Source organism: Sander lucioperca, chromosome 13 (genome assembly GCF_008315115.2).
Source record: "Sander lucioperca isolate FBNREF2018 chromosome 13, SLUC_FBN_1.2, whole genome shotgun sequence".
In the NCBI taxonomy this organism is placed as follows: Eukaryota; Metazoa; Chordata; class Actinopteri; order Perciformes; family Percidae; genus Sander; species Sander lucioperca.
In genome coordinates, this window is record NC_050185.1 from 6094886 (window position 1) to 6119997 (window position 25112).

General features: G+C 38.6%; 1 protein-coding gene across 5 annotated transcripts in view; it reads right to left on the reverse strand.

The window, feature by feature from the left end:
- cltca (clathrin, heavy chain a (Hc)) overlaps positions 1 to 19531 on the reverse strand; it is a 42305-nt gene extending 22774 nt beyond the window's left edge. For 2 of the 5 annotated variants that reach the window (XM_036009000.1, XM_036009002.1), the window contains exons 1-3: positions 19217 to 19531; positions 4040 to 4247; positions 3628 to 3630 (exon numbers count right to left, since the gene is read on the reverse strand). In XM_036009000.1, coding sequence (XP_035864893.1) covers positions 3628 to 3630; positions 4040 to 4247; positions 19217 to 19258 — 253 coding nt within the window. In that variant the 5' untranslated portion in view covers positions 19259 to 19531. The remainder of the gene's footprint in view (positions 1 to 3627; positions 3631 to 4039; positions 4248 to 19216) is intronic. The other 3 variants (XM_031310856.2, XM_036009001.1, XM_031310857.2) reach the window with 3 other exon arrangements.
- Between the last annotated feature and the right edge of the window lie 5581 nt (positions 19532 to 25112).

Sequence of the window (25112 nt, forward strand, 5' to 3'; positions counted from 1 at the left end):
CCATAACTGATAGAAAGGGGATGCCATACATGCTGTAGTCGGAAATTGTGTCATATCTGAAGTGTACTGAGACAACTGGCATTGAAAAAAGTAAATTTCGGCCTCGTAAGAGGCTACACAAGGTGTCATTGTGTCAATTATGTGCACTTCAAGCAAGTCCATTTTTCTATTCTAAACTCTATTTAGTATATTATGAATTGGCAGGCCAATAAGAACATAAACTGCAGAACTGTCGAATGCCAGATGCATGTAGAATTATAAGTATCTAAATAAGTTAAGTATAAGAAGGAAAATTATTTTCAATGTGCTTAAGTTAAGGAACAATCCACTGAGCAAAACTAAGACAAAACTTGCGGTCTGTGAATGGCTGAGTAAATGTACACCTATTTCTTAGCACAATAGTCATTTGAAATTAAGAATATGGACTTATAAACATATTTAACTAACACACACACTGACCACAGCTCTTTAAAAGAGATTTAATAAATGTACACAGTAGATGTCATGTATTGTCATGTCCGACTACGTGGCCCATCCCATCAAATGAACAGCCTTCGAGAGAAACATAGCAGACAGAGGGTAGAAGCAGGAAACAAACAACTCACAAAAAAGGCAAACACATCTGCATCTAAGTCAAATATATAAGTCAAATATGTAGACTAACGGTGGAATACGACAGTTGGAGTGCAACAGATACAGGCACAATTAAGAGGGAAGGGTACATTTTAAGCAATTAAAAGACTTTTGGACAAGAGTCGCAGGAAAGGTTTCCAATAATGATTATGTTTGATTGTCTACAATTGAAGTTAAATATGTTTGTCCTGGTAACAGATCATAAGCTAAATGTTCAAAAAAGGTTCACTCACCTGCATTTTTTTTGTTTATTAGTTAGGGTTAATTTAGTGAGCTAAGGCTTTATTAAAAAGCAGTGTGACTTCCTTGTTTGCTCATTATTCAATATTTATCAACAAGTAAGAAAAAGCAAAGACCAATGCGTTAGCACAACTGTCAAGATCACTAAGCCATGGGATCAGAGTACAATAAGCGGTGTGGCGAATGGATCACTTGCAACAGCAGCCAAATTTCAAAGAGCAAGCAAAGGGATTTTTAATTGAATTATGATCAGCTGTTGGGAGGTGTGTGTGCGCATTGTGTCCGTGCTTCAGACTAGGGCTGCACAATTAATCGAAAGTTTATCGAAATCGCAATATGAACTAGTGCAATATCCATATCGCGTATATTTGTTAAAGACAAAATATGTGTCAAACAATTCTAAAATAAAGTATTGTGGTGCTGCAGAGACATCCCAGCCTACAAATCCTATCCTGCAGACTAAAGAAAATCTCTTTGTTTGGTACAGACCTTCGCAAAAAAAAAAAAAGAAAAAAAAAAAGAAAATCACACTTCAAAAAAAAGAAAGAAGTGTATATACATTTTTCAATGAAAATGAGAATAATGATACAAAAATTATCATTCCCTCCAATATCGTGAATCATTTCGCAATATCAGTCAAAACAATCGCAATTAGATATTTTCCTAATATCGTGCAGCCCTACTTCAGACATGGTTACATGAAAAGGTTAAGGCTTGATACTATGTCACATGACAAGGTCGGCTAAGAAACATCTTTATGGTAGAGTGAGCAGGGAAGACAGTGGTGGTAGTAAGAGTGAAGAAGAGACTACGCTGACCCTACGCTGCATAATTAGTGAGGAAAAGACAGGTACAACAACTTGAGCCAATATGTATCTAAAACGCTTCAATGTTGAGCTACCATAACTGTTCCTTTTCACATAGTCATATATCATACCCTCAGTAATCACACAACTCATGTGTGCTGTGGCTAATGAGGAATGTGCATTGCTGAAATGTTACTTTATTTGTAGGACTTATTTTCAGGTTTTATTAAGAAGAAAAAAAAGCTCAATTGCATTTTCTCCCATTTTTTTCACTTGTTAGTATTGCTGGAAGCATTTCTAAGCTGTCCTAATCACATATGGACCCCACTTAATGCAAACTGAGGTGATCTGTGTCTTCTTCTTTGAAGCATTAACAATGACTTTGGCATAAATGTGAAAATATCAGGGTGAAAGTCACTTTAAACCAATCTGCTTCTACTAAAAGACTGAAAACGAAGAGCCTTATGTGTTTTATGTGTAACATTTAACCAGGCAGCATAATGAGCAAAGATAGAACTATTGTAATGCTCACGTCTGCATGTCACATGTTTGTCAGTAAGCTAGAACTCTATAAAAGTACAGCGCATAATTTATAACTGCACATTGTACCATGTCCTCAGTAGAGAGGATGGTCAGCAAAGAAAGGTTGTAACTAGATTTAAAGGGGAGGAGGGCCAGTTTCACACAAGCACACACTGTCACACCTGCTAAGTTCTTCCAGCATCCACCCAATAAAAATGACATTTTACCAGTTATTATTATTATTACCTGCTCATTTTTTTTTTCTTGTAAAACACTGAGACCAACTGATGTTCACTAGGTATGTTTACTTAAAACCGATACATTTGAGTCTGGTTAGCAGTTTACACAATTATTAAAGTAAAATGAGCTGGGGTTAATAATTTTGAAATACCAATGCCCTAATGATGATTTTAAGTAATCGAAATAATATACTGTTTACAGGAAACCTTAATTACCAAAGGGCCTCAGACATCCACTAATTTCGTAGCATAAAGCTGTGACCACAGGTAGATAGTTCAGCCAAAATTCTAAGACACAAGCTGTTTGGCTCATGAAATGTTTTTTTAAATAGTTGGGAAGGGGCAAGGCCAAGGCTCTTGGATTAGCTGGACAGCAAGTGCTCCTCCCTACTTCTCTCACCCTGACAAGCGAGCCTCACAGGTTATTATCCAAAATCGCTTCTTGACCCAGTTCGGTACTCATCTGAGACTACTTGTGATATAACGATGTCCCATCAGGAACATGTGAAATCAAATATTAGATGCAATTAGACTTCCCACACAGGTTACAAGTCAGCATATTAAGTCTACACTCTGGTAGTTGGAGCAAACTAATCTTCACTCCTTGGTATAGAGAACCACAAGTTTGTTAACAAATATTAACCACAGCTGGGAAACAAGTGACAACAGGTTTGAGGAAGTACCACATCACACAGATGGAAAAGGACATGGATTTCAAATGAAAATTGAGAAGAAATGTGAATTACAATGAAATCATTTTTACCCATAGTATTACCACATGTAAAACAGGTTCTAAATCATTTGTACATGTAATAAAAATGATGGAATGCCAGCAAGCTATAAGGCTGTGAAAGCTAAATCCTGTTTCCAAAGAAATATTTTCAATGGCCTAGATGTGGAATAAGGTCCAAAGAATTATTCAGAGATGGATTCAGATATATGAAAAATATTATAAGCTAGGCCATTAACATACAGGCTTAAAGAGCATTGTACCACAACCTGAGTTTAAAGTGTCCAACAGTACGCAATGGTGGACAAAGTCATGTCAGCTGTAATCAAGATAGTTTGTATCCTTCATTTAATTACTGAAGAGGACCATGCTAAATTGGTATAATTTACAATACTGTCAATACTGTCTTGAAAACAGGATTTAACTTCCACAATGAAGTAGTTAAATTTCAACTCACCGTCTGCAAACATAAGAAAGCAGTAAAGAAAAAAAAAAGAACATAGAAAAGACAAAAACAAAAACAACAAAAAAGTCAAAGCAATCATGGATGCTGGACAAAAAGAATAAAAATATGCTACTTTGGGAATATTTACAGGACAAATGTTTGGGAAAAAACATACATTGGCCAATAAAAACTACAAAGTAGCTGGATGTGGAGAAATATAGATGAAAATTGTTTATTATACTCTTAATTATTAAATGGATAATGTTGCTATAACAAACATGTCAAACTGAAAGCTACAGACCCCTTACAGGGGGTTAGTTCAAATAAAACACTCAAATAATAACGCAGTTCTCTCTCTCTCTCTGGTAATTCCTACATTGATTTAGAGAAATGTGGCCTCTGCAATGCCAACAGCCTGCCTTACCTTTAAGTGCAATGACTTTGCTGGCTGGATTCATGATGGCGCTGTCAGCTGAGATGGGCCTGCGGATAGGTGTATTGGGGTCTGCCATGTCAATGATCACCACCTGAGTCTGCTCACCCACCTTCTCCCGAATACAGATGAACTTATCCGACTCCATGGTTAGGGTGCTGAAGCCTATGTTGGATGGATTGATCCCTAAATTTTGGAGCTAGACAAAAAAAAAAAAAAAAAAAAAAAAAAAGGAGAAGAAAAGGGAATGTTAGGTTGAACAGAAATAGCCTGCAAAGGTTTACGGTTAAAAATAATTTGCAAAGAAAATCAACGACAACATTGAGATAACATTCTTCATGCCTTAATCTCATCTCTAGGGTGCCATTCAGGTGATTTATTTTAATTTCACTGCAAACCAGTGTGGTGAAATAAAGGGGTACTTGTCAAACAGCAGGAAGTGACTTTCTTGTTGCAGGCTTGCGAGCTCCAGTTACTTAGTTAACACTGTACACTAATTAGATTTTTAACAATCAAATTCATTGAAATGCCTGCTGCTGACAAAACAACAGTGTCCAATAAGAAGATTTTGATTCTCTGGTCAGCTGCATCGCACTCCCACAGCCAGTCGATGAGGTCACAAAGCCTGACACTGAGCAGCAGCTCTTTGGACACATGGAGCTGTGGCCACAACGGTTAGAGAGTTCTAAAAACATGGGCCAAAGAGGCAACTACAACCATACAACACTGTAGTCTTACTGCAATCTGAATACCAGCAGCTGATTAAGAGCTTACTTCATGCAACTTATTGTGTTTGGTTAAGATGTAGTTTGTGTTGAGTAGCACTATCGTTGCACGATGACAATTTTGCCATAACATCTGTCCTGACAATCACCTGTGATAAAGGATAAAAGCTACTGTACATTTTATCAACCAAAAAAAGTATTTCATAGTTTAGCAGTGTGGCCTCAGTTTTCCTTAATTCTCTGGTGTCCCAGCAGAACAAACTATGTGATACAGGACATAAAGCGGTTTAACCTTCATAAAAACAAAAGCCTGATGCTATAGGTGAAAAGCTTTGCAGCACATAAGCTCAGCAAACTCTGCAGCCCAGTTTACTGCCAAGGCTGGAAACAGGGCATCCTGCCTGCCTCACACAACCCCTGACACAGCACTACTTAATGAAGGCATTGCCAACACAGCTCTGGGCAGGAGTGTCAAGACGCTGGTACAAGTACAAACCATGTATCATGGTTACAAAATTAAACCACTGCAAACCAAATAAAAAAAAAATAAATAAAAAAAATACTGAACATGGCAAATGACAAAATGCAGTGAAATCACAAACAGAACTCAGTGTCTTCCTGCTAACAACTTGCAAAGCTACTGTGACATAAACCTGAAGGAAATGAAACTACAAAAAACATGTCCTATAGACCAGGTTTGCTGTTGCAACTTCCTCTACTTACGCAACCTATCCACAAAACACCACAGCTGTATGTTGCAAAACTACCGGAACCATCATTTACTGATCAAACCTGAGACATAGTGGCACTGTAGGTTAGGGCTGGGTAGCGAAACCCGGTGCTAATACGGCACCGGTGCCTAAACAACCGGTATCTACCGGACCGAATAGCAACGCGGATTTCGGTGCTTCATTTGGGTGCCACTGACCGTTAGCTAGTAGCTTGACAAAACACGGTTAAAATGCTGACAGCTAACGTTAAACGGTGTAAAGTCTGACTGTATTTTACTGTAGAGGATTCCAACAGCGGGACGTACAACAGTCTGTAGCTGCCGTTGTCGGAAAGTCACAGACAAGCACGTTCACTTGAAACTAGTAAGCCACGTGGTACAAAGTTATTGTAAAATACCCTTTTCCCTTCTTGTGGTTGTTTTTGTCGTTTAACAGCAATTTAATGATGAAATAAGTTATTGTTATTACATTAATAATTCATCATTTACTTTTGACCATATGGCCTTGGCAATAAACAAACCATTCTTTAATGTCGTCGACTGTTGTTTTGTGCTCTGCTTTTTTAATCTTCTTTTTTTTTTTTTTAAGTATCGAATCGGCTCCGTTTTAAAAGTATCGCTTTAGCACCGGTATCCGATACCCAACCCTACTGTAGATACATCTTCACAAATTCATTTTGTGGTCACTTATTTGCATAATGTTGTGACATAATTTCCATTTGCCATAACTGACTAGATTAAATTATTTCTACACGTACAAATCATATTACCTTGAATATTTACAAAACAAAAGGAATATATTTATACAAATCATTACTTACAAATACTGTCATTAAGTATTTGCCTGCAAGTAAATGTCTGATCTGTTTATTCCCATAAAGACTACAAAAAAAATCTAATTTAAGTATAGTCTGGGTTTTAACAGGAAATTCTCATTTCATACAGCAACATTAAGTTGTGTGCAGAACTACAGAGGCAGAAATCTTAACTGTGAAATAGATGCCAATAGATGCCAAATAGATGCCAAAAATCGGCCGATTTATTTTTTTACATAATCGGCATCGACCAATATCAAGCCGATTAATAAGCAGGCGCATCTGCGGGCAGCCTAGTGTTAAAAACATGAATAGGCGACATTTTTTACAGCGCGCCCAGACCAGCTGCCTCCAGCCCCTCCCCTCGTGAATTCTTGCGCAGTGTGTCTCGCGCAGCCACTTCAGGTTCAGACGCTACCGTTAGCAGTAGCATGTTGCAGGTGTTCTTGCCTTGGGATTAACTGTACTAATAAAACCGTACAAAACACTGCGGCCACACCGCTGTGGAAGCTCCCCGAATATCATTTATCAGAGTCTGGTTGTTACCCCTGTCCGTGGCAGTCTCATCCACTCCTATAACGGAGTTAACTGGAGCTAACCGCTAACAGAGCTAATCGTTGCTAACAGAGCCTTCAGTTCTCCGTTCCTGTAGGCTATCCATTAACTGCATCTATGGACTCGAGCACGAATAAAACCCTTAATTTTATTAAATTGGCTGGATGAGTTTTAAATTACAACTAAGAGTTGTTTGAATGACAGAAATGTGCTCAGATAAGATCCTAATGAGGTCAACAGGACATGTAGCTAGGCTAACAGTAGGGTCCCCAAAACACAGATAAAACACTTAGAAATGAACAATGATCTAACAAACAAGGTGAACAAGAATTGACTTTAGACAGCCCTAGTCTGATGTGATTCAACAGGAGTTAGGAGGAAATAGTGTTGAGATTAATAACATGTCACTTTCTGTGAAGCAGATTTGTATTCTCAGAAGTTTAATAAATGCTGATAAGTGCACTAAACTTTATTTTTTCATTGAAAGGTTTATTTGACAATGTTTATTTTCTTCTTACCCGTTTCGTTTATTTTATATATTTTTCATACATTATTTATACAATATAGGCTACAGTATGTTTTTACATTATACATTTTTAAGTGTAGATTGGTGAAGTGTTCAATAAATGTTTTTGTTGAGAAATTCTGTGTATATTAGTGTTACATTTTATCTTTCAAATAGAGGTTTAAAAACAAGCACATATCAGCCAAATATCGGCCAAAATAAATCGGCAGCATTAATTGGCAATCGGCTGACCCTGATTTCTAAAGATCGGCATCGGCAAGAGAAAACCCATATCGGTCGACCTCTACTGTGAAACTTACTCTGTAACATCTCTTAAAGAGACAGTTGTACATAGATGTTTAGCCATGGTCATGAATAGCTGACAACTCTAATAAAATTACATAAAGACAGTTTAGCTAATGGCATTAGCTGAACAGGGAAATGTTAAATTTACATTCTAATGACCTGTGGTATGTATTTCAATGGCAACTGCAGGGTTCAAAATTAACTTTTTCGTCCACGAGCCAAATGGCTAGTGAATGTTAGATAACTAAATAGATCACCATTGTTTTTTGGCTGGTAAGTGAAGCAAATCTACCAACCACTTTAATATTTTACCAGCATTTGGCTGGTAAATGTTGCTAATTTTGAACCCTGATGGCAAGTATTAATGACTGACTTTACTTGACCAGCCACAGAGGTGAGCACATTAATAATTTGTGGCCGCCTAATTTAAATTTTAAAAATGTCGAGAGATGGCAGATCTGCCAGAAAAAGCATACTAGGCTTGTCAGCCACAGTCCAAATGCACCCATGTTTGCTGTTAAGTGTCATTTCAAGGCTTGCTAATGATAAAATGTGGCTCCACTGTCAACAATCGTCGTAGTTGAGTCTAATCAGCAAACAGAAACCACAGTTCCAGGAATTGCTCAACGAAATGGTAACACCTTTTATCAATGACAGGACACACCCTTCCCTCAGCCTGCCCCACCCACATTCTTTCACCAGTGTGTAACCTGTTTCCCTCTCAATGACACTGTGATAAATGACCTTACGGAAGAACAATTGTTACTACCAGCTATAAGGAAAGAATTGAAAACTGGTCTGTAGCAAGCTAGTGTTTCATGTTTTTTATTACTGTGGAGGGTGACGTCAATGGAGCTTCCATGCCTCTTATCGCTGTCATTGTCCAGTATGGAAGGCTTGTTATTTAAGGTAACAATTAGTCAAGTACCATATAAAAAGGAAAAAGCCAGCAGAGAGTATATTATTTAGACATTAAATTAATCTGCTTTCAATTATAACTACCAACAGTTTTAGTTTGCTTTATCAGATGACTGTAAAAACTGCCACCTTCATTGAGATGAACCTACCAAAACACCTACTCTTCCTTTGTCCACAACTCAAAGATATTCAGTTTTCTTTCAGACAAGTGAAGAGACTAGAAAATATTCACATTTAAGAAGTTGGAATCAGAGAAATTTTACTTTTCCATAAAAAAAACCAAACATATTATTAAAATAGTTGGCGATTAATTTAATAGTTGAAAACTAAAATCGATAAATCCTTGCAGCTCTACTCTTTTACCACTCTACTCTTTTACTCTACTCTTTTATAACAATATCAGAAGAACCCATGTAGTGGCTTTGAGGTCTTAATGTGAATTAACGGTTTGCATTTCTTTAAATTGTCTCTCTAATCTCTGTGAACCAGACTGAGGTATGTCTACGTATTAAGTAGTAAGAGGAAGGTCATCCTCTAATAGTTTTCTAGACAGATTCACGTGCTCTCTCTCTCACTCTACCATCTATTTTTGGATCAGCAGGAAGCCCTTTCATTCACAATGAACAGCATTTGTGAAACAAAAAAGAGGGGCATCTCCTAATCACAATGAATATGTTACCTCTGTCCATAAAGAATAAAGAACAGACAGATGTTGCACTGCTGGAAGATTGACCACACCAGTTTGTTCTGCCTGCTAAACCTTATAGTAAAACACTGCTGTGGGCTGACACTGCTGTGACATGAATGAGCAGGAATTTGGGTGAAAGCAGGCCAAACCAGTGGAGCTACAACCACTGTGGAAAATCATTTAGTCATTTAGTCTAGCCTGCCCTTGCCTTGGTGCTGCTGCTTTTAGTTCAGCTGTTAGCACACACTTTTATGAGCTAGCCCAAAACCTTTGAACCCATCAACAGCTAATTAACAACAGTGTAGTGAGAGAAGAGCACAAGGGAGACTGGACAGCAATTTAAGGGAAGATTTTTTTCTTTCTTCCAAATTTACACACATAAGGGGGGAGGGGGGGTTTCCACCAGTGTACTGCAAGCCTGGCGTATGAAGTTAGCAGTAATGTTATAGCTGTGAAGGTAGCAGTGTGGTGTGTGTTAACAGTTAACTATTTGTCTGTGAATAAATGCTACTCTTGCCACCTGCTGAAAGTGAAGGAGGTTAGTCCTGAAGTTAGTAGGGAATTGAATATTCGGATATTCGTTCATCGGGTAGGTTTTTCGATTTTCAATTTTAGAATTCAAATATTCGTTTGGTGTTTTGCTGGCTAATTTATACAGCGCTATGTTGTCCATCTCAGCCAAGAACGGGGAAATGTTGAGTTACAAACAAGCAGTCTGACGTGTGTAGAAATCTGTATAGTTGTACTGTAGCAGCCTAGTGTCATTTTCAGGCAAATTGATAAAGGCAAAGGTAGCACGGCCGTGCATATTGCCAATGCTCTAGTGAGGCACTTGCTGGCTGAGCATGCATTCACACTAGGGGTGGAATGGTACATGTTTTCGTATTGAACCGAAACAGTACGGGCGTCACGGTTCGGTGCATGAATTTACACGGAGAATACGCGGTATAAAAATAAATAAAACTTGCGTGCAAATTAATTAATGTAATGCGAAACTACTGTTAGATACGCGGGTTCTTTAGGGACACCTAATCTGTAGCCCCACCTTAGCTCTGAAGCAGTGAGTCAGATAGCAGCACTAAGGACTAGTATGGCGAGTTAGAGGACCCGCCGGCTTCTTTAAGATCGCAAGTTTGGGAAAACTTCGGTTTCCCAGTCAGTTACAGTACAGGCGAGAGAGTGGTGGATAAGACGAGGACTGTGTCGGCGTTGTTCAGCTGTTGTTGGGTATGTGAGTGGAAATACATCTAACATGCTAATGCATATCCGACGCCATCACCCAGAGAACAAGCCACAAACTGTATCCAAGAACACTTAAATCAGTGTAAATTACGTTACATTAGACACAGACTGCTGCTGTAGATTAGTGTTGCGTTTCCAGCGTCGCGGCTCCGAACCGTAACGTTAGTCGGGACAGACGCCTTGTTTCTTCAGGCTAACTATATTAGCTTTAGCCAGGCAGGGAGCAGCTTTCTGCGGTGAAAAATGGCCGGGAGACGTCGTGATAACGTTGCATTAATCAGGTAATTTAGTTTGTCTTTGCAGAGAACAGAGATGCTGTATTTTCAGTTCTATAGCGAATTGTCTTATTTTGTTACAAGTTCCAGATGGAGTCTGGAGATGATGTGGGGTACTTATGGTTTACTGCTTACATCTTACTTTACAGCTAGCTCAGGGAGACTGTCTGACACTAGGTGGTACAGCCTGAGACAGGCACAATAAAAAAAATTGGCTTCTGCATTTTTGTTTTGCTTTTCCCTCCATTGTATCGAACTCGCACCGAACCGTGATGTCTGAACCGAGGTATGAACCGAACCGTGACTTCTGTGTACCGTTCCACCCCTAATTCACGCACACACACACTGCGCCGGTCGTCACTCGTCAAACAATTCTATCAATCAGATTCGTCAGTCTGTTTTGAGGTGGCGTGAGAGTCCCGTACAGTAAACAGGAAACATCACCACTTCTATCGCTGCCACAAGTTTTGTGGGGTAAAAAAATTAAACAAGAACTGAACTGCCTAGGAGTTTGTAAAAAATAAATAAATCCATCCATCTTCTCTTTCTCCGTGAAATGAAGCTGCCTTCAACTGCGGTCGTAAATGTTGAGATCTATAAACGATCTGACGGAAACAAACCTGCAGTAAACCGCAACCTTTCTTTAATCTTTTCTTTATTTTTGTTATTTAAGATAAAATACTATTTCAGTTGCACTTTTGATAAGAGGATACATCTGCTGTTTTGCACAGTTTATATAAAAAGAATATTTTTCAGTCATTCCATTCTATTTAAGTATTGTGAACTTAAAATCATATTGAATCATGAGTTGAGTGTACCATTAGTAAGGTTAGGTACCGCCACTTAAATGTCTGCGCTGCTCTCTGATGCTCCAAAACGGACATTACAGGCAACAGAACGTCGCTGCACGTAGCGCTAATTAACACTACACTTGGAACCAGGTAACGTTAGCCTACCGTTAGTTAGCGGCTGGTTTAAGCATGGTTAAAATGCTGACAGCTAACGTTAAACGGTGTAAAGTGTTACTGTATTTCACTGTAGGGGATTCCAACACCGGGACGTAACAATCAGCTGCCGTTGTCGGAAAAACAACACACACGGCCAGCCTCGTGGTGCATTCAAAGTTATTGTAAAATACCCTTTTCCCATCTGGTGTTTGTTTTTGTTGTTTAACAGCAATTTACTGGTGAAATAAGTATTTGTTATGTTTTTGTTATTACATTATTAATAAATAATTTAATTTTGACAATATGGCCTTAGCAATAAACAAGCCATTCTTTAATATCGCTGACTGTTGATTTGTGCTCTTCTTTTCTTTTTTTAAAAGTTCAGGCACCATTTTAAAAGTAAGCACCGGTATCGAAAAAGAAAAAAAAAAAAACAATACCCCACCCTAATCATTGCATCTACTTGCACTGCCAATGCCACCATCTACATGTGATTGTTGTTACACGTCGGGTCCACTAGAGGGATTTTTGGTGCATTGCATTTCTGGGACACCGCTTTGTTTACATTCATTTTAACCACAAGTAGAGCTGGGGGTAAACGATTATTTATTAAACGATTAATCGGGCGATTATTTTATCGATTAGTCGACTAATCTAACGACTAATTGGACGATTAATATAACGATTATTTTTCTGTTGCTCGATTAATAAAAACCATAATGTATCTCAAATAAATACCAAAAAATTCTTAATATATTTTATTAAACAATTTTGCACAGCAAAAAATCTTCTGCTTTACACAAAATAAAATAATTATTTTACTGTTATACAAAATGAAAGGCCAGCCTGTTTACTCTTTTACAGTACCAACATAACTCTCTTGTTCAAAAAAATCAAGTTGTAGTGCAAAAAAGAAAAACACTGTGCAGTGCACAGTACAGACATTCCTTGGATTGTTTAACACAACATAACAGTCCCAACATAAAACCTGATGCATAATCAAACTGACTCTCTTAACTGCTATTCTGTAGGTTTACATGCTAATGCAGCTGTGCACTTTGGTGGTGCTAGGCTAACCAACACATCTTAGCTCTCTCTGCAGTTTGTTCGTGCTAGGTTAGTAGCTAACCTTCACGTTAGCTAACGTTAGCTACTACAGATAGCTGTGTTCTGCAGCCGTAAGCTAGCTACGATTCAAGCCAACATTAGATGATAACTAACGTTAGCTAAACACAGCTGTCTAGGCGCCAGTAGCTAGCTAACGTTAACTACTAACCTAGCACGAACAAACTGCACGGAGAGCTAAGATAGTTAGCTAGCACCACCTAAGTGCGCAGGCTACACAACACACTACACAAACATGAAATTAATTTAGCCAACGTTAGTACTTGGGACTATATTTTAAGTATTCCCATACCTTCGATGATTAAGGGCGAGCAGTTTTAGGACTTTTTCTTTTCATGGGGCTTTTTGCAGGGCTTTGTTGGGAATTCTGTGAGGAGGTTGCTGTTTCGTCCTCCATCCTACAATGTTTTGGTCTCCCACATGTGTGTGGCGAAGCGTCGACGCAAAAATACGACGTCGACGTAATTTTGACGTCGATGCGTCGACGTCATCAACGCGTCGCTACAGGCCTAACCACAAGCACACAGCAGCAAACGCAAATCAACAGAGAACCCTGTAATGAAAAATGATCTGTCGTAAAAAGCTAACGGTGCTCGATCAACACAGTGACAGCATGTTTTGAAAGCACAGCCAAAACTAAATGTCATAAACGGAGTAATGTTAACATTAGTGTTAGCATTGATAACTTTGCCAAATGGACAAACAGACAACCCGAAAACATAATCAACAATGTTTCCTAGTGTCTAAAATAATTTAAGGGAATTGCAACAAAGTACTCATTAACTTTGGAATAGAATTATTTAAACATCCCCCTTAAGTGCTTCACTGCAACTGGTGCAATATACATTTGATATGGGTCTCAAAATCCCAAAACATTCTTTTGCAACTCTTGCTTAAAACAAATAACTGATACAGCACATAATGCAGCACTACTGAGGATGTTTTCTTGCTCATTTGAGCTGATCCACAGCAAACAGTCATGCAGCTCAGAGGACACATGCTCTCTCGTAATGAAGCTCAGTCAAACTGAGTAAATTACCATTAAAAGCCATGGAATTAAGCTGATGGTTGCTTCTTAAATCTTACAGAGATAAGGAATCAGCCAGCAGATTTAAACTATTCCCAAAGACCTCAAGGGAGCCACAGCTGTTGATTTAACCTGTATGCTCTTCCTTCAAAAAGGAAAGCAGCATCTTGCTCAGCAGAAAAAAGCCCTACGTGTGTCCCACACATGTAAAGTTCAAGGCAGGGCAGGGAAGGATGTGCTATGTAATGTGCTGAGGCTTGCAGCACTTCATTGCAGTGCTCCACAACAGGAAACCAGGGACCCATTGTCTACCAGGACTGAAACGACAGGCATGCCCAGTGCTGCCTCCTCCACTACCATGTGACACTGGTGAAGGACATGTGACCAGCCCAGGGGTAAAGAGCAAGAGGGCTGCCTTTACTGTCAGATAAAGGGAAGGGGGCAGAGAAAGAAGGAATGCATGCACTTCTGGAGCCCATCCATCTTCCCTCTGGGCCAGTTCTGCTGAGGTGGTTTTGGGACTGCAGTTTCCTTTTTCTCACAAATGCACGCTTTATCTCACATTTAGACTGTGCTGCAGAATGTCAAAAGTACAGCAAATCTGTATCCTCCCCTGCCTGTCACGAGATACCAGCTGGCTAGTAGCACAGTTCAAAGTGCAATATGCAAACCTTGTAAGGTCATCTTTAAAGAGTATGACACCATAAACGAAGAGCCTTCCCACCAGGCAAAAAGTAGGGATGTAATGGTACAGGTGCATTTATTATCTGTACTGACAGATCTCAAGTCCCATCTTTTCAGAGTATTCAGGAAACTGTATCCTTTCTCAGACCACAAACATCTAATTTAAAACTATCCACATTAATCTAAATAAACCAAACTACCAATTACACTTACGCTTTCCCTCATATACGCATTATGGGAAAATTTGAAAAGCTTACTCACAGCTTTCCTCAGATAACAGAACAATAGTGCTGCCAAAATCATACCTAGCTCTGTCATTCACCTGTGTTTAAGGAAATGTATTTTGACTTTATTCACAAAGTGCTGGGATCTGTGGACACTGTGCCCGCTTAGCTACGTACTAGTTCCTAATAGGCGTTTTGCAATGGAAATATATAGAATCATTTTAATGTATGCCTTTGTTTCCTCTTCCAAAAAGTTCTGGGTTTGTCTAATTATCTGCTTATGTGGCTAACATTGTTTGAGGAAGTGTGTGTACAATGTTTTTATACCTGTTAGGATAGACAGCCTAGTAAACATCAAAAATAAGAAAAAAGTTATGCCATGACATTTTTGTATCAAGTAAACAACATACGTTATGTTATGAAAGCGCCATTGCTAGGTGTTCTGAAGTGACTCTTGGCTCCAAAATGTGAACTACATATTTATTTATCTATTTATTATTTAACCAAAAAGTATCTTGGTGGTTGTTTTGTAATTCGTTTACCCTGGATAATTAACTGATAACATGTAAACACATCAGATCACTGTGTACACTTACAGAACATCCACATATGCAGAGAAAGTAAATGAACAGTAACATGTCATTATGGACACACGTGAAATACTCTGCTGTATTAACACACTGTTTGATAAGCTCTTGTTTTTTCTTCCACAAATCGACAGTGCCTGTTTGGCAAAGGAAAGGAAACCTGGCTTGACAAACCCTGCTTACTAAATACAATATGCAGGGGAACTCTCTGTCAACAAAGAATGGGCACCATGTTGTCATTACAAAAACACGATCAAGAGCCAGTTTTGATAATTACAGACAGCCATCTCCCAGGATATCAAGGACCAGTCTTAAATTGATACTGGTTCCTGATTGATCAGAACTGTTATCCTTTACACTGATAAGCCCCTGGGTAGTAGGAGCTATTATTCGTATTTGACTGGATTTTTATTTAACGTTACATACATAAAGTTTGCTAGGATAAGTGAGTGCATATACCACGTTGTGTGAAAGTGTTGTGTAAAGAGGCCCTGAGTTATAGGTACTTTACTTCTGCAATTAAAGTTCTTTAACTAGAATCTGCACTACGCAATATAAATGGATGATATATAAAAATGCAAGCTATGCAAGTTGACCGGATGACAGAGGAATTGCAAAGTTTGGGGGGGGCGGGGGGAGAGAGAGAGAGAGAGAGAGAGAGAGAGAGAGAGAGAGAGAGAGAGAGAGAGAGAGAGCATAGACCAAGGTAAATGCTTGCTTAAAATCTGTCGTAGGCAATGTAAAGATGGCTCTGTATATTAGCTCCCTACACTAAGTACAGAAAAATCTAAACCATGTAAAAAATGTCAATGTGAGAATCATGGGTGAAAGCTTTAAAAAAAGTGGGATACAACAAATGATTAATTAGCATTATTTAAATTTCGACATATTTGACCATTTATATCAATGTGGCAATAGACTTGTGTAAAAGTTATTATTTAAACATGACAACTGAGATGTATAATATCTTGATATGAGAGTTTTACCATAATTTTACCATATTTCAATTAAATGGACAATAAACTTTTCACCCAGCCCTCGATACTTCTGTGGTTATCCACAATCACATATCACAAAGATGGACAGCTTCAGGGGAGATTTGCAATGATACAAACTTCTCAAGACAACTACACATTCAAGCACCCTAAACTATGTACGACATAGGAGTTCTTTGAGTTGTTTTACGAGACTTGGTGCAAAGGAGAGATTTACTTGAACCCTATCGAAAAGAACAATCTTAATGTCACCTCTATTGTCCCAGGATAACACTGAGGCCTAAACAATCTAATTGGTAAAATGACAAGACCACTGTTGTGAATTTATCACATCAGTCTATTGGAGTAAAGTCTCTGAAAGTAATGTTTGGTTGAAGCACACGTTTAAAATGACAGTTAAGATGAAGGGATGGCATGGTGATTGGTTGGTCACTTGAAGATCTTGTGACTCTACTGCTTCAATAAGCTAGGATAGGATTCCTTCCGACTGCCTGGGTGATTTTGTGAGGAGCCATGGCAGCATCTTATAGTACCTGACTCGCAGAATTGTGACAATTTATCAGCAGATTTGTGATCATACAGCTCTAACTTTCTGCATGATCTGCTCAAGTGATGTATGCTGCGAAACATGCATGAAACAGCATATGCAGGTCATGCATTAATGATGGAGAGTTGATTAGTCACACAAAATGACCTTGTGACGTGCCAATGACACAAATCAGTGAAAGCACAGTTCATAGTACAGAGAATTACAGTGCAATCCAGTAAGTTATCTGAATCAAATGCAGCCAGTTATTGTATTGTTATGTAAAAATCATAAATACAACTAAGACATATCAACAAGTGAACGACAAGAAGCTACTTGAAGTTGTAAAATAGACTGGTTCCTTGAAATAAATCTTCACTACAAATATGAAGTGTCACTCAAGACATGAATGTTCAATTTTAGTTCACGGTACCCACAGTAATTCACCACTTCTGTATTGCTCTCTCGTTTCACTCTCTCCTGCCATCAAGAGGACTTAATCATTCCATAATCATTTCATTGTAACAAAAGTATGCACAGAAGACCTTTGCTTGGCTTTGTGAAGCTCAATCTCCATTTACTATCTTAAGATAGGCCTACATATTAACTCATCCAAAACTAAGATGGCAATAACACACAGTGCTCTGCTGGGCTGCATTGTGACTTTTTTTGAGGAACTGTTACACGTCTCTTGTTACATCATCAACAGCAAAAACTAATAAGGACAGAATCCACCTGCTTTGAACAAGAACAACCCAACCTTGCTATTCTCACAAGACCTGTATCAAAGTTTCGATGTAGAACGAAGAAATAATAAGTGGCCTGGGTTGAAACATCCACTCTGCTGAGCTGTCACTGAACAAGATACCTAAAAGTCACAATCTACTCCAATGATACTGACCCTGACCTCTGACCTCAATTCAGGCCTCAGTGTCAAAACACTGTTACATGTGGTATTATTATATGTTGAGCATAGACAAAGGGCCTCAGAAATTAAGAAAAGCTAGAGAGACAATGAAAACAGTCTGGATCACAAGTACATTGGCTACAGTTAGCCCAAAGGCATCAGTCTCGTAAGCCTGTGAGGCCCAATGCTGTTTGTGTTCAGACCAGGCTAGAAAACAAATAAAAAGATTGAATAAACAAATTACTTTCTTGAAGCCAATAGGTAGATCATATTTTTTATCTGAGGCTCGACTGAAACATCAAAAGTCACTCAAATGTATCATTACATCTTGAAAGTCAGCACTCAAGTCCAGACTGAATCCATAAGCTTGGAGAGCCATGAATCTTTTCACTTCCTTAATCTGAACAACTGGTAGTTTTATTGGGTTATAGTAAAGGTGTGGCCATTTAAAGCAGTCCATATAGTACATAGGCCTGTACAATAAAAAGGAAAACACCTGTTTTTCTAGTAATACAAAAATGTGAAATACCAGCTTTATTACTACCACGTCAACGGGAGAGTTTGCCTAACAGAAACAGAGATCAACAGAAACAATGTCATTCTCTGTGAATACTTGAGCTTCAACCAACTTTGGCAAAGTCATTCAACATGGGCAGTCGGATAGCTATGGGACGAGCCGACACACCACATGACCATATCTACAACCAGTCAACGTAACATCTTCCTGGGGTCGGATAATTACTTTCAAAGTCAAACGGCAATGTATATTTTTAGAATATAAACGCAAAATAAATAACTGTAAAAGTGATATTATTTTCATTTTCGTTACTGTCATGGCAAGTGGTTTACAGAATGTGGTTCAATCATGTCAGTGCAGGTAACGTTAACGTTGATGAGATAATGCATATAAAATTCAAAGTTCTAACAATTTACCTTATCGCAGCATTGACAGTGCCCATGTGTAATATAGCTATACGTTAACGTTAAGAGTGTGGAACGTCACTCAGAGAAAACGAATACTTTTTCTGAGAATGTGTTCATGGCCGATATCACTTAAAAGAAAGGGCTGGGGGGACACAACATTTCTGACTACGACTTAATAGCAATATTTATATACCTTCTGTTTGTGTATTGCAGACTGTCGTCATTTAGCACGAACAAGAGTGGCTGGTCAAAGTGTTAGCAAGAAGGCTAACGTTAGATGCTAACTAAGATAAACGTCATCCACCCTGTCTAGCTAGTTAGCATAGCCAGCAAAGCTAACTCAGCTTGTTAGCAATCCTTAACTTGTGTTTGAAAAGTCTCTGGAGCCATTGCGAATATCGTAGTGATTGCGACTGGAGTATAAACTTTACCTAACAATTTAACCATTCATTCGTCCACATACCTGCAGGTGCTCCTGAAAGCGAATAGGTAGTATCTGAGCCATGGCGGTTCCTCTCTCTCTCTCCTCCGGTTTCTACTAATGCTAACAAACTACGACTTCTTTCAGATCTTAGCCGGACAGCCAGGGGGGCTCTAGTCTAAAGTCCAGATGAATTAATTCTAAGCCTTGTGTAAAATGTGCTGTCGGTATGATGGTCCTTTTTATTCGTCCCTAAACTGTTTACTTGCGGGGTTCCCCTGGCTAACGACTGACTGCCACTACACCGACTCCCTGAACCTGCAATGGCGGTGGAGGTTGGTCTGCAGAGAAAACATCCCGGAAATGGAAGTGCACTCAACAAGGCGGATGGATACCAAGTCACACTTTTTTTTTAAAGTGCATCATGGCGTGTATAATTACTATTTCATTGGTACATTTCAAAATATTTCATTTGTATTTAATATTCTATTTGAAATAACAAACAGCGACACAAGACTTCAACATAAAAATATATAACAAAATAAATGTAAAACTGGAACTACTTCTTTCTATTCGCCCTTTGATTTTTGCCACATCATTCGTCTTTGTAAATTAACGTCAGTCCTACGTGTTGTGCACTTGTTCCTCTCAGCCAATCAGAACACTCTGAATTTTAAGATAGAAATTCAATGTATTCTTGTTCTCAATAACCAACATGAATTGTATTTGAATTAGGTTTCATATGCTTCCAGTCAGCATGCTTCACATTCTCCATTATCATATGATCATAAATCACCATTTATTTGCCTGTTGTTGGTCATTACTGGTAAATATCCACAATTTAATGGAATGAACTTTCACCTGCACTAATGAACTGGACACAGATTGCTGACAAAAATGTCGACAACAAATTAATAGAAAATAAAATAAAATAATAGTTGTCCTACACCACCTATTATGCCACTCAAAACTTGCAAGCAAAGTATTGTTAAGTATTTTTTAAGAACTAAATTATAATTTTGCACGAAATGTAACTTCAAATGTAAGAAATAAGCACTATGTCAATCTGAGTAATAAAAATGATAAAATAAAATAACGACATCTTCACTAAAGTCTGTAAGCAGAGTGTGTTTTAGTCTGAATCATGCAATATCTGTTGGGTGGAGTGTGCATCCAAGTGATCATTTCCCTTTTTTACATCCACAATTTCTGTTGGCAGAGGATGTCACTTCATTGCTCAATGTAAAAACTGAATGCTGGGAAAACCGTTCCTCAAACGAACTGAACTTTTCACAGAGATGTCATTCTGCTGAGCCAGCAATTATGGCTTCTGAATAAATGAGTGGTCACAGGAAAAAGGGATGCATGGAATTTGTCAATCACATATGGTGCCCCGAGAATGCAGGAGGATCCCTATAACATTTTCCTAAGAAGCAAGAAAATATGATACACTGTAGAAAATAAACCTTATGATGTGTCAAAGCAATGGTAATATGAGAAGATTATTGTTGTTTGTCTCTATGATAGGTGGGGACTTACTTTTTACACAATGTTGTTTTTCTTCTTCTCTATTTATTATAACTTTTTAATCGTTTATTCTAGCTTCATTGTATTATTCTCACTTTTTTTATCGTTGTGTAAAGAAGACTGGCAAAGTAAGCTTTTCATTACATGGTGTAAGCTGTTTTAGCTGTGCATATGATAATTAACGTCTTGAATCTTAACATTGCGTTAATATCTACAGCAAAATGAAGTCAATCCTCATGTTAAAATATTGGTAGAGATGCCAGCCTAGTAACTAAGGTGCACTAGGGCCTGTCATGTGTGCACTGGGGCCCATCGTGTCTACCTTACGCCACTGATGAGGTGTAAACGCTCATCAGTGGTGAGTCTTTACTAGGACTCATTTACAACAGCTGCAGTGTCTGTGTGCATCCAGACAACTTCATTGCTGATTAATTAACATACACCAAATGAAGTTATTTTCAAAAACATACATACAATGTTATTAAATTGCACCAGAAATTATGTTGAAATTCCCCATTATGTTTTTCTTATTATCTGTGGTGTCATAATAATGAATTGTCCCAAGAGCATCAGTCCAAAAGCACCAGAGTCCTACCAAACAACATCTGGATTGTGATCCACCCAGAATGATCCTCTGGCCACAGCTACTCAAAAAAATGAGAAAAAAAGGACAGAAACATTTCAGAATCAAATGTTAAGGGGAAGAGTAAGGTAGATTAACATTATTTTTACAAAAAAAGAATTCCTCCATTGTTATCCTACATCGCCATATTCATGTTAAAGAAATTTAGAGTGTTAAATATTTAATTTAAAAACTTACAAATTACATTTACCACCAATGGTGATACATACAATATCTGCTCTGTCTGAATGTATGAATAAACCCCCTAAAAATAGTATATTTTGATTTCTGAATCAAAATATAAATAAACTAAATGAACGAATTTCAGAGAGGCCAGTCACTGCTGTGTTGACAGAGGATTGCATGTAGCATAAACAGCAGTTTCCCTATTCTTTTTTCCAGAGATTAAATTGATGCGTTTTGTTTCCCACCTGGGACCAAGTCTAATAAACCTGGACCAAACCAACTATGCAATTTTCATTTGCTAATCTATAGTCCCAGAAGCAGAGAGGGTGTAGTGGAGGCCGCTCTGAATAGACCATTCACGCTGCTGTTGCCATGGATTCACAGACCAAGGAAACGCAAGACTCAGACACTAACACAGAAGCCATGTGTGTCACGATAAAAAGGGTGGCCTTTGGACTCTCTGCGAGGATGTCACACAGACCCAGTAAGGCTGAGATTAGCCTCAGGCTGCATGCAAAATGAAGGGCAGCGCTGCTGGTTCTGCAGCCTTTGCCTTTGTCTTTCCCTATAGACTCTCCAAAAAGATGCCCCCATCTCTAATGATTCTCAGTCATCTCCCAGGAGTCAAGTGCGGTCCACAGAAGAGCAGCCATGCTTGGACTAGATGTGCAGTCAATGGGAGCATGCTTACAAAAAGGTAACTGTCTCCTTTACAGATTTTTGACCGTTAGTACACTCCAGTGCTTTGGCAAGGATTTAGGCACAGATGTCTTCCTGTAGCTGGGAGGATCCCATCAGGGACGACTGAGCAGGACTGACACTTGGATACGGAACCAGGATTGACAAGTCCCATAGAAGCCCTATTGGCTCAGTTCTTTCTTTCTTTCTCTCTCTCTCTCTCTCTGTCTCTCTCTATCATTCTCCTTTTAAGAAGAGTTTATGGGTATATCATCACTGAGGTGCCCTTGAGCTATACAGTGGCCAGCAGATCAGATTTTTCAGACTTTATTTTGATAGGAAAACTGAAGACATGAAAGGGGAGAGAGAGAGGGGAATGACATGCAGCAAAGGGCCGCAGGTCAGAGTCGAACCCAGGCCCGCTGCGCCGAGGAGCATACATCCACATATGAGGGCCCGCTCCACCAACTGAGCTATCCAGGCGCCCACCACCCTCCTTGGACTCATTTCTGGTAAGGGTTAGGTCCGCCTACAGGTGGGAGATTGACCATCTGATGACCTGGTGTAGTCAGAACAACTTGGAGCTATACACTCTGAAGACAGTGGAGATAGTTGTGGATTTCCGGAAGACATCCTGGACTATTATCCCTGGCCATTGCACATATTATATATACTGTGAACTTTTGCATATCTCCTGATCAATATTTTTGCACACCTTGCACAAACCATACAGCCTTCTTTTCCTTTCTAAAACAGTTATATTGCACATATAGTCTTTTTACATAATTTTTATTGTAATATATCTATTCTGTATTTATGTTCTTGACTGTAGCAGTAATTTGCTGTATTGTTTATACCTATTTCAATATGTTTATTGTTTATTGTGCACCTAATACACCAAAGTGAATTCCTTGCAAGTGCAAACTTGCTTGGCAATAAATCTGATTCTGATTCTGATTGTACACATTCTGTCTGTCTGTGTTTAACTATAAAACACATGCTAAATAATGCTGGCACAAATCATCTTGGGTCATTAGGTTGTCATTTCATTTTCACAAACTCACAGTATATTGTAGCCTAATCTTTGAACGTCAGTGGAGGTGAAGTTACTAATTGACTGTGTGTGGGCCTTTGCACCTTGCAAGCAATGTGGAAGAATAGCTTGTCACTGGCTACAAATACCAGTCTGAGGAGGGACTAATAAAGCCAAATAATTTTGATGTAAGATCTGATTGGTGAACTGCTGAAAGTTTGGACCTGTTGCTGTATTTGGTTTAATGTATGAGTCAGCTGCCCTCAGTTTACTAAATACCAGGATTCAAAACCTGCAGTAGGGAGTTCAAATAAGTTTTACTTTTACTTTTATGGTTTGCCTTAGCTTGTTACAAATACTAGAATACAACCAAGTAAAGACATGTACAACTTTATTTTATTTAAATTGAAATTATATGTAATTTCAAATAAAAATGGTAAAACTGTTGCAGACATGTTTGAGTTAGAATTTGTTGCCATCTAGTGGGCCGAGGCCTCAGTTAGACATTGTTGGCAGATACAGTTCAAATTTGTTGAGTACTGCATCTACTATCATGTTCAAATAAGTGTGCACTATCATAGGAACTGTTTTTTTGTGCAGTTTAATGGGGAGCAACAGCAGTCCCCTAACAATAAATGTCCATATTTTATAATGGTATTAGTACACAAAGTAATGGCATTTTCTGGCAGAAGGGTATTCTAGACATGCTGCAGTGCCACCTGTTGAGCCTCTACTGCCATGTACTCACAGAGAGTGGCACTTGGTAATCCTTCGACCAGTGACCACATCCATGTATGCAGTACTTCACTAACAACATCTGAATACTTGCCATGCTCAAAGAAGACAATGTTAGTTTGACTTGTTTGACAAGTCACCTTGAGTACCAGCATGCTCCCATGTCAAAAACATTTACTCTTGAGAACCACATAAAACCTGTTTTTGTTCAAACATACAAGCACATTGTCTCACTGCCCAAATTCATGAGAGACACAAATGTAGGTGATGGGTCATGTCACGTGCATGTGTGTGCAGTGGAAGGCACAGTTTATGGTTTTGGGTTGTTACAAGTTGTATTGGTCAGAAATTATTAATAAGTAATGACTAAAATCTGGGGCATGCATTTTTCCAAGTTTTAGCTCACAGAAAAGCACATCAGAGTTGAGCGTCTTGACCTATTATCATTTCTGAAATCTGGAGCTCATGTATGAACATTAAAGGTGCTGGAAGTTATAACAACATATCTCCTGTTTTTTCCAGAAAAACATGAGGGCTGACTGTTGAATGCTGTCTCAAAAATATATATTAATCTAAAAAAAAGAAAAATATGTTGAACTGATAAAAATGAACCCAGTTAATCACCTCTTACAGTATCTCCAGTACTGTGTCTCTAAGTGTTGTATGGCTTCCCGGAACCCTTCAAGTGAAATAGATATGACCATGAATCATATTTTGATTTCTCATCAGTCTCCTTCATTAGTCATGCTCACCCATGTGCATCAGCACCATCCCTTCTGCTGCCCCAGCTGAAAATCAGTACTTTGTTATTTTTATGGGAATGTTGGTCTGTTTGTGTAACTTGTCACTGAGCTTTGGCCTTGATACTGACATTCACTCTTTGATGTTATTCTCATGGGAACATGGCACTGATATAGTACGCACATGCACAGATAGTTGTAACTTACTGTATACAAAATATCAAGATGAAAGTCATTAATTGAGACAGAAGGGACATCTTGTTATGTGTTTCGTACTGTCAGTCCATGATAAAATGCGAGCAGAGGCTACACATTTAAGCATGTGTGCTCAAACTTTTACACACAGATTACGTAAACATTAAGCTTGACGTGAGTGTTGTCCCTCAAAGGGAGGAGTCTGGTCAGAATAAATGTTTG